Source organism: Limulus polyphemus, unplaced genomic scaffold, assembly GCF_000517525.1.
Source record: "Limulus polyphemus unplaced genomic scaffold, Limulus_polyphemus-2.1.2 Scaffold6975, whole genome shotgun sequence".
NCBI classification, from domain to species: Eukaryota; Metazoa; Arthropoda; class Merostomata; order Xiphosura; family Limulidae; genus Limulus; species Limulus polyphemus.
The window spans coordinates 24772-36210 of NW_013672585.1; the positions used below are offsets into that span (position 1 = coordinate 24772).

The 11439-nt window shown below is 31.2% G+C and overlaps 1 protein-coding gene and 1 long non-coding RNA gene across 2 annotated transcripts in view; one reads left to right on the plus strand and one right to left on the minus strand.

Moving 5' to 3' along the window:
* Positions 1–2417: 2417 nt before the first annotated feature.
* Positions 2418–11439, minus strand: part of LOC106474228 (protein ROP-like) — a 17670-nt gene continuing 8648 nt past the window's right edge. Inside the window, exons 5-6 of the mRNA XM_013934920.2 lie at positions 6275–6429; positions 2418–6015 (exon numbers count right to left, since the gene is read on the minus strand). Coding sequence (XP_013790374.1) covers positions 5954–6015; positions 6275–6429 — 217 coding nt within the window. The 3' untranslated portion in view covers positions 2418–5953. The remainder of the gene's footprint in view (positions 6016–6274; positions 6430–11439) is intronic.
* On the plus strand, positions 8797–11066 carry LOC106474229. The gene is made up of 3 exons (XR_001291734.2): positions 8797–8948; positions 9176–9294; positions 11022–11066. It is a non-coding gene; the product is annotated as an uncharacterized LOC106474229 (long non-coding RNA).

An 11439-nucleotide genomic window follows, 5' to 3' on the forward strand; every position in this document is an offset into this window, starting at 1 on the left:
GACGAACGTGCTCAATAATACTTCTGACTGCAGATCAATTACTCACTGTCTACACAAACATTACATTCTTGCCGTCACGTCTTGACCGTCTTATATATAAAAGAATACCGAAGTCTAGTAACCTCCCGAGAATTCACGAAGCTTCGAGAATATGACGTGTTACTAGCGTCACGTGACCTCGATGACGCAACAATACTTTAATATTCTACAATTGACATATTTCTTGGAATGGAAAAGAATCAAAGAAATTCAGTTGGATTCCTGGGGGGGGGGGGATTTTGTAACAAACTGATTAAGATTAATTTTTTCAGAGTAGCAAGTACGATGAAACGTAAAAAAAAACTTAACCCTATTTCTACACTGCAGCCAAACTGGTCTAATGAAATCTCGTATTGAACACGATTATGGTGGCAGTAATGAAAATTTAAAGCTACATAAATACGAAGAGTGAAATAATTGTCACGTTATAATTCCCCCATAAGTCTGAAATAGTGAATGTGTCTGGTGACGGGATTCAAACCTGCGACCCACGGATTCAAGTTGAGTGCTCTTAATCATCGGGTCAAATCGTGATGAAATTGTTTATTTTACTATATACAATTTCTAAGTTTATCCTTTATAAAATTTACAAGCATAAACGTTACTAAATTGAGTAATTACATTTTCCATATTACACTGTAAAGATTTTGAAGTGGATTTGTTAGCACTCCCTAAAAATTTACAAGTGTTCGAAGAAACTTGAATACCAACTATATATTTTGACCATGCATCTGTTGAGTCCCCCAATGCATATCCAATGGACATTTGGCCTGGTTCAGTGTAGCATTAGAAGCAAACGTTCACCGAGAATGAAGATCTTTGTAAAATATTTCAAGATGTGATCACAAAGGTTGCAATGCTGACAAAAGCTCTATGTGCTCCCTTGATTACCCACTGATGGAAAATGTAGTGTTGTTTGATACCAACTGCTCAAGACTTCTGGAAACTAATTTATAAACGGAACATTTTTGTTAAATCCCCAGTAGTTTACATAATTTTTTTTGTAACTTTTAACATTCTAAAGCAGGCCTCGAGAAATCCGGCTGCCATGGCAACTAAAAATGTCATCGTGGCGCCTGGTATTTTCTCCTTTATTCGTGCGTATGGATGTGCTAAATAGAACTCGAATTTAGAATAGTTCTGGACTCTTGGAAGTCCGGAACTATTTTCGTGTTCTTTGAGTCCTAAATCAAACTTTGGTTCTAGGATTTTAATGGTGGATTCAACACTTCATGTTTTATCAGGTATAAAGCACTGCGGTTGCACAACACGTTATTAATTTCACGTCATTTTGTTTTTCTTCTTTCTCTTAATTCAACCAAACACTACACGTGTTTAGACTCAAACGGGACCAAAGGCAGTTAGTTCAGGCAATACTATCAAGTGTTTGTTGATTTCGTGTGATCGTTAGCATGCACTCGTTGCTGTGAAAGTAAATAAATATAGTCCATATTTCCTGGCACAAATAGTAGTGAAGTTGGTTAGGCACACCAAAAGGCCTTTGCTTATCGTTGTACAGTGTTGTAGTGATGAGTAGATTAGACCTATTCTGAAACAACCTGCTTGGCCTATCAATATTGCAGCGATTATTTTTACTTTCATTCACTGTAAGAATCCACCTAAGTTATAGTTATTTAGTCTACTATTTTAATAATTGCACATATTGAAGTTTAATATTAATATGTGTCATAGGATAAAGTTTAATAATGAACCCTTTGTTTTTTAGTGTAAAACTGTATGTTTCGTACCATAATTACACAACTGACTCAAAATATATTCCATAACTTTTCTATATCGGAGCTGGCTCCCAAGTTTTTGGTCTGACTGTTAGATCTGAAAATATTTGTCGAGGCCTGTTCTAAGGTATCAGTACACTAAATTTGTATAACTGATTAGTTTTTCTTTTAATTACGTCTTTTTTATTATGTATGCATTTAACAGAAAAACAGATAATAGAACAATCACAAATAATAAGTTAAAAGAACTTGATGAATTATGACTAAAACATCAAGTTAAGTGAAACTAACAGGACTCTGATGCATCACACTTGCCCACTGAATCAAGTGCAGATGGAGGACATTTTGAAAACTTCAACTAACTTGTGACAAATATCCATAGTAATAACTTAAAAAAATTGTGACATACCGTTACCTCTTATTGTCTGTGCGTACTGAAATATTCTATCCTCATTTATGTTTGTGTTTACAATGTGATATTTAGAAATATAATGTTGTCATATATATTTCTTCTATATATATATATATATATATATGTTTTACAGTCCAACACTTTTTTGAACAACCTTGCATTTCCTCAGCTGTTTAATTTATAACTGATCCTGAGCAAAGATATTTTTATTCTAAATGATAATACTAAAGTTAACTTTTAAAAAAATTATTTATTCTGTTATAGCTCTGGTAATGTACACAACTTTACCAATTTAGTAGAAGGTACATAATAGAAAACAAAACAACAAAAAAATCAAAACTACCATAACTTTACTTTGCTGCTTTTTTAGAGCAGATGAAGAGAATGTTCCACAACACACAGTTATGCTGGAATGTGGTACTAGGAGCAACGATACCATGTTGGGAGAGCTACACAATCATGGACTATAATTAATGATAATGTACTTCGGCTAGATCTCCGACAAAACAAAGTCCACTGTTTACCATTAAACTTAGAAGACTGCCAGAGAAAACTGGGTGTTCCCATATCAAATGACACATAACAGCACCAGGCCAGGCTATTCCTAGGTGGCTCTAGCCACTCATGGTGTACCATATACTTTTAACTACATATTTGACATCCTCGTCTTTTGCCTTTTTTTTAAACAAGATGTGTACATATATCTTTTACTCAAGTTTCATTAATACGAAACCAAACTAAACATTTTAACTAAATATACAACAATAGAACTAATATAAACTACACTCATATACCAAAATATTTCATTACTAAACAAGTTCAGTTGTAAAATTATATAAAATACGTGGGACTACTTTGTTCAAGCAACTATGTAGGTTCTCGATCATCTAAGTAATCCAAAGAAAGGTAGGAAGGGTGTTCAAAAGTTACATTAAGTACTGAAACACAAGTGAACAATTTTTGTAAACCCTGCACAGTTTGCTATTTCAAAACATTAGAACTTTACTCATTGTAATAATGATACAGTCTGTTCATATTAATTTACTGCAGTTTACTAGGGATAACATTTTATTTCAAAACATATAATTTACAATCACATAAAGTAAAATCTCTTATGTAACATTACTTTACCTGCATTTAAAAAAAAAAAAAAAATCAACTTCCACCTAGTGATATACTTTGTTGTTCTATCAAGCCACAATGTTGCTGACAAAGTCTCCAAGTCTTGAATTTTACTTTAATATTTTTTAGCTTTCTTTACTGAATTTGGCTATAGAAATCACAGAAAATATGTAAAACAAAATACATCAAAATGAAAACAAAATTCAAACAACTATAAGAAAATTTGTTTAGTTTGGAATGAATCATTCTTGGTAGATAAATATCCGTTTTGTTGAAGAACTGTTCAGATTTTATAATCCAGCCCGCCACAGATGAAACCATGTTTGAGAAATCACTTAAAACTCACAAGAAATTAAAAAAAAATTACAGAATCATAGAAAAATAACACCAAAATTTATAGCAATGTTTGCTCTTACAAGTAAAAATGTTGTCACTACTAGTTTTTATTCGCTAGCGAGAATTCCAAACAAGAAAACGTACCATAAGAATATTGCAGAGTTCTATGTACCAATTTCATAAACAGCATTTAGACCACCAAAATACGTCACTTCTAAATTTAATACCTCCAAAGCTATCTTATACTTGTAAAGGACATTATGAAATCATTAAATGTTTCTCTTTATTTGCATATGACAACAATAACCTATAGAGTGGACATCACTGTTTTTTTTTAAATATTTGTGCTGTTTTAATTGTTTTCATATTTACCCTTTCTTCTTTGTGGTGAAACAAATAAACTTCCAAACTCACACAGTGGTGCTGTAGAAAAGTGTTTCTCAGCCATCAGTCCAAGGACCAGTGACAGTCCGTGGAATTTTCGTTGTACTTGATCCACAATAGTTTAGGGACATAGCGAGCCAGTCCCTAGCATCAAAAAGATTGAGAAATGCTGCTCTAGAGGAGGACACATTATGTACCCATGGCAGGGGGAGGAGTTAAACACAATTTACAGATCAAATAACAACTCTATAACATAAAAAATGTTTGTGCAATAGCTCTCAAAATAAATTTTGTCAATTTAGGTTACAGATAAAAATGTTCACAGAATCAATGTATTTGAAACGAAACAAAGCTTAGCAATAAAGCTCAAGAAAAAGCTATGTATTATATAAATAAATACATATTGTGATAAAATTTGTGGAAGTAGATAAAAAATTAATTCTTACACAGACAAAATAGAACATTTTTTAAACCTTTAAGTCATAGTCATTTAATGACATTTATAATATAATTTCTTACTATCAAGTTCTGTACAAACATTCATCACCTTGGAATTATATTTTGATACAGGGAAATAGAACTTTAAAACATTTAAATTTTTACCTGTGCTAGACTTTATTCCAAATCTAATTAACACTTTGATGAAATGCTAAGCTGTACTGGTCCACAAAAACTTTAGTTTTGAGTAAACCTGTGTTGTTGTTTTTTTTGGAGTATAAGAAACATTTCTCTCTCCAGAAAAAGCAAGAGAGATACCAGTTTTATAACATTAAAATATGCAGACCCTATAAACTCATACAAGCTTTCATTAATCACTTCTGGACCAGTAGGGTGTCATTAACATCCTCAATTTTTTTTTTTCCTTCTCACTATAGAAATATTTAACCAAACCGAATGAAACATTGTAGGAATTTACTAAATAGTTTCCAGTTTTAACTTAAACCATATAATTTTATTAACTTATGCTATAATGTTTTACACTAAGAAATTCCTAAAATTTTGTTGGGAGAGACAGTTTTGAAAAACACAAAATACTTCCTTTCATTTTAGGATTTAAACTTTTTTATTACTGATATGAAATTTCCAATTTATATATCCAGTTAGTTTCATATTGATTGATATTTATTTAAAAAAAATTTTAATACTTATTTTTGACAATTATTGTAGCCACCACTTTCAACTACAAATTTTGAGGTTAATTAAGTCTGAGGAACGATGTTTCTTATTAGCTTTTTGTAACTATTTTTAACTTGAATTCACCAAATGCCAGAAGTGCCAAATTTTATACAAATATATTTCAGCTTGAAAAATGTGTGCTAAATTGATTTTAGCATTTCTAAAATTGATAGAAAAGTATGCCTCTTTAAAATTATAAAAATTCTGACTTTTTTTTTCAGTCAGACATAAGGAATTAAAGTAATAATCAATCTAATAAAACAAATTACAGATCTAAAAAAAGAAATGCTTTTCAGATTTTTATAACACTTCTAATCAAACAGTGTACTTTGATATAACGTTTTATTATTCCTAATGAAAGGTCACACATAAATATATTAGTGATATAATTATTAATCTATATTCCTATACACAAATACTTTAAGCGCACTATGCTAATTTTGTATGCTAGAGGTGAAAATGATTTATCCTAGGATTATATATTTGTATATGTGTGTAATATTGTTTAACAAGGACTATCATACGTGCACATTAGCACAACAGTATAACAACAAATTAGTCGATAAGTCAATTTTTTTTTCTAAGAATTTTTGTCTTTACAAAACAATAAATATTCTCTAGAAAGAATCAAGTAAACATCAATTCTAAACAAAAACAGTTGACAATTCTAAGCGTACATCTTAGAATCTATAGATTTAGCAGTTAGAAGTAGCTTTTGTTTTCCGGTCCAGTGACAACTCTTATGTTGTTAGCTACTGAGATCCCGAAGGTCGCTGAGAAATCCTTCAGGTATAAGGATGTGGTCAGATCCTGAAATATGTTTAGATGATTATTCAAAGAAAGGATGTCATACTCTATATTTTTCAGCATAAAATAGTTTAGTTTCTTTGATATTCTTTTAATAACTCATTACACTTTAAATATATTAGTCATCTTTAAAAACTTCAATTTTTGAGGTTTCTGTTCTTCTTCTTTACAAATGTCAGAGATATGTAGTTCTATTTCACTTGTTTGTTTTAGTAAAACATTTCTAATTCTAGATATGACAAGCATTACTCTTAACACCCACCAATCATGACTTCCCAGTTTTTCAGCTCTTTTGTTACTTCATATGCACAGCGGATCTCGGAATAAGTGACGCCTCCAATGATATAAACAATTACACGTGGGACATTCTTCACATTTGGTGTGTTCTTATCTTTATGCCAGTGGCCATACCTCACACTAAAAATTAAAAGTTTCATAATGCCAAGAATTAAATAAAAACAAATCTCAAACTAACTACATCACACTATAGCTACTTATAAGTATTAGTGTTTGAAAATTAACAATAAAATAATGATCATTATTTAGTAGAATAAATTTTTCTTAACCTGATTAAGAATAGTAGCACTATAACATGTGAATCTTCTAGTTTCAATAAATAACACGATTTTAAAATGCATTACTTCTTTTTAGCACATATATTTACTATGATGAACTAGGGGGTGTTGCAAAATAAATCTCACTTTTTCCCCCCAAGAGCATAACAACGTAAAATAAGATTTTAATTCAATCAAAAAAGTAGTTCCAAGTATCAATATCGCTTGATCGGGCCACCTTTGTTCTCACGCATGTGTTTTAATCGATTTGCAAAATATTTCAGCAATGCAACAAACATGTCTGTTTTTGTGGCTGTCTCTGTGAGCACATCAGTGAGAACACGAATCAAGCTTTCACGTTTGTGTCTCTTGCATTCTGGCAAAGTTTCTAACATTTCTTCTGTGCACTGTTGAACGAAAGCTCCGACATTTTCGGCGGGATTTAAATCTAAAGAGTTCCCAATCCGCATTCCACCACTTTTTCACAGACTACTCTTTCAAATTCAACAAATTCTGAAACTTTTGAGGCATTAATTAGATTTTTCAAATCTGCCATTGCGATGTGTCGTTTGGAAGACTTGAATTCTCGGAGCATGTCTGCGACTAGTTTCTGAGCCATGCTGAAGGCAGCACATGTGACACGAACCTGAGTTCTAGTAAGCACCATGATTCAAATGTTTTCGCAAAAAATGAAATTCGAAGAGTCAACCACCCAAAAATACGTTAAAATGGCGTTTTCTCATGAGTGATGATATTCGTGGTCCTACCAAGTTCGTCATTACTTCGGAGAAAAAAGTGTGATTTATTTTGCAACATTACTTAGAAAAGGGTGGTAGAAGTTATGAAATTACAGTAGGAAACTATTGACCGAAAGGACAATATCAATGAGTAGTTCTTATTTGCTGGCTTACTTTTCCTTAAGGAACTGAGAAGTGGATTTAAGGGTAGACCAAGTTCAGTAAAAAATACTTATTTTTGACAGGGTTTATCAACTTTTGGTAAGTACCATTATGTACTTCTAGGTTAATCGCTATGAAAAAATCATTACAGAATGTTCTCAGTATGAATATATGTTTGGTTTTGAGTTAATAAATGTAAGGAAAATCGGATATTTGTGTGAATGAAAAGGTAGTTGAATGGTTTATTATACAACTATGATTATGACCTCATCAGAAATGATATATTTTCCATTTCAACTTTGATTTTAACCTGCAGGATTAGCTTGAAGAAAGAGAATGATGGTTATAATTACAATGTGGAATTTGTATGAAATTAAACAAGGAATATAAGTTTATGAACCCTATGTGCTTGGGTGTGGGGTCAAAGTGTGCATTCCATAGTCTTTTATAGAGTGCCATTCAATATGGTATTAAGTACTCACTGTCAGAGTTATCAACTGCATACTTGTATGACCCTACATTGCTGATTTAGTGATAGTTTGTGGTAGAGGAGAGTAAAGACCAGATAAATATACAGATATACCTAAAAAAAATTGGAGATATGCATTTCAGAGGTTCTAGAGCTTATCCAAATGCAATAAGTAAGCTGTACAATGTGCAAATGAACATCATCTTACACTACAATTTGTCAGTGTTTGAGTCAGAAAGACACCTTCAATTCACAGACATATCTGGAGTATAAATACTTTTGTAACACATACAATTTTTTGTGTACATTTTAGTAAAAGCTTGCCACTTCTTGTCTAGATATACATAGAAAATTGAGAATTATAGTCAATATTCTTTCTCTGATATGGGATTGAACCAACCCTGTGCACTTTCATTTAATGTTTTCATAACTAATGACACAATTATAAGTATATTAAAGACATTTTTTTCTTGAACAAATCATTAGGGACTGTTAAAAGGTATGTCTCAATAGTGTTTGCTTTCACAAGATTGATACTGTGGTGTACTGCAGTAATTACTGGATATTTTTAACTTTTTTTCTACAAGGTAAGTCACTTAGTTGTTGTTTTATTTCATCAAGACTTACAATTACCATGTCATTTGACAGCTTACTGATTTCAATTGATTTTAATTTGGAAATAAAGAATTCTTATATTTGGTAGTGTTTTTTATTGTAAGTGTACTTCTCAGGAGTAAATTTCTAGGTCAGTGTCAGTAACATACAGAACTTTTATATTTATTTAAAGTATATTCTAAACTTTTGTAACATTATGGACACATGAATGATACAAAAGAAGTATGAATCTATATTAATTATGATATTTATCTATGAATAAATAATGATAATTATATTAAGGTTTTTGTAAGTTTATTTCCCATCTCTATTGTTTATAGACATAAAGAAGTCTACACATGGAGTAATGTCAATTGCTGTGTACACAACATCATTGTTGGGAAACTGTGGATAGAACAGGTAATCATTTTCTATTATTAATTAGATATAACTTAAAAAGGCAGATCAAATATATTTGAAACAATTATAAGTTTAAACAATTGATAAAAATAACAAAAGAAATAGATTTGAAGATTTTTTGTTTTTGGCTTTGGCATAAAATGGTCAAAGAAACGATTCAAATGAGTTCTAATAAAACATGAAGATAAAGTTTCATTCTTTTGTAGAATTTTCTCTGTTTGTAACAGTATGGAGCAATGGAATTGGTTGGTCATACCACAGGCTTGACAGCTGTCATCAATTTTAAACAAGCTGGTTGGTTCAAGAAAGATCTCTTCAGAATAGAGGGTTTTGTCTATAGCAAAGAGTAAGATTGATGCTTTTACACAATAAAATATAGGATGTTTATTTTTTAGTGAATAGTATGTTAAAAATTTTCCTATACAATTTTTTATTTTCTTCATAGTAAAGGATATTAAAATCTATTCCCCTCACGAGAAATTTGTAAATTTAACTTTAGCAAACTGAATAATAATTTGTAGTACCCAAGTTAGGTTACTATATATTAACCTATGTTGTAAGTAATATAAAAAATATGAAGAACAATTTGTACATATTTTTAGTTCTTGTATGTGAATTTTATTTCAAAATGTGGTTTTGTAAGAAAAATTCTCAAATGTCATAGCTATAATTAGGGCCAAACAACATATGTTTTCTTTTTGTAGACATGAATTAGTAAAGGGAAAGAAATTCGTAAGTTTGTCGTCAGGAAATGACTTTTCTTGATTTCATGTTTACTGTTAAAAATACCTTAAGTATTGTATTCAAAACTTTTAAGACTTAAATAACCATACAATCTGAACTTCTGTTGTTCTCACTTAAAGGTCTAATTAAAAAGAGATAATAGTATAAACCACTAAACTAAGGCAAGGGCCTATAGAAATGCAAAGCTATTTTAAACCTATATAAAAAGGATTCTGGGTGCATATGGTATGTCATAGGCAAATTAGCTTTTTTGTTCCAAACTATGTGAAATAATCAGTTATATTGGATGTTTCTGTATGTTTAGCAATGTCTGTTATTACAGTTGGTGCAGAACATTTTATTACACTTAGTTTAAGTTTCTGAAGGTGTTTTTTGGTCTTTGTAATGGGTAGTAGCCTATATGATCATAAATTGTAAATTAGTTTACATCCCATGTTTTGGTTGTTAATCTGCCACCATCTTCAAGGAAGTCCTGAAAAATACCTTGTGGAAGGAATAGGGTTTCAATCCTGGGGCTTTTTTTTTAAAGACAGATGTGCTATCAACTGTTCAGGCTTTCACCTCTGATAGGACTTATATCAATTAACTGTTTGAATTTTTCCAAGAGGATTTTCCGAGTTTTGCAGACTCTTATGCTAGGTTAACCGAATGTGTTTTCTGTAAATTGGATGTTAGAAGTCTTCTTTTATTTTTTCTCTAATGTGGTTTATTTATTATTGTTCCATTTCACTATATTGTTTTCTTTAACATGATGCAAATATTAGGTCGTCAAGAAATTAATGTCTCATTTTGGAACGATTTCATTAACCATCCCACAAAAAATGTACATCATGAACCGCCTAAACGTCATGTTAGTGTAGCCTATATAATGTGTAAAGTTTAGTATACTCTAATCCCTTATAGTGATGACACATGACGAGACACACGTTCGGCATGTAATGCTGTTTGAATACAAGAAGGGAAATAACGTCTCTGTAACCACAAGGAAGTTATGGAAATGTTTTGAATGTTCGTGTCAACAATGGTTCAGGAAATTTTATTGAGGTGAATTTAGCTGAAGTACTTACCCAGCCTTTTTGGGTTTCTTCTAAACTCGTATGACGTATTATTTGTGTCTTGGTGACCATCATATCTAGGAATCAGAGCTTGTTTTCTTCTATTTCTCTCTCTCTTGAATATCTTAGATAGTCTTGCCTTGATTTACATTATTATTCAATAAGAGTAGAATACCACATAACATATTTCTAGTATTTCAAATTATAAGGTATCTAATTAATTATAAGTTATATATATATAGGTGTTTTTGTTTTAAACATCTGTCATCTTTAGGGGTAAAAAACTTCGATATCTCTATGGTAATTGGACAAACTATATGAAATCGGCAAAAATACAGAATTATGAAGAGTACATTCAGTCACATTCTAACAAGTTTCGGCCACCAGATCACCCAGGAGTAGATAATTCACAAACCATCCGTGAGGTCAGTATGTTAAAAAAACTGGGTATTAAATGAAATTGCTGTGCTAAGTAAAAATAAATAGTTGAAGAACCAGAACATAATAACAGTCTGAAGTCTTTTAATTTTTAAGGGTTGACTACATCACTAAAAAAAAAGGCATAGTATAACAAGCATGCCTAATTACTGTTGATTGACTGAGTGGTGACGATTCTATTACAAACACACCTAGTTACTGTTCACTGATAGAGTGGTGACTATTCCCTAACACACACACATACACATTTCTAG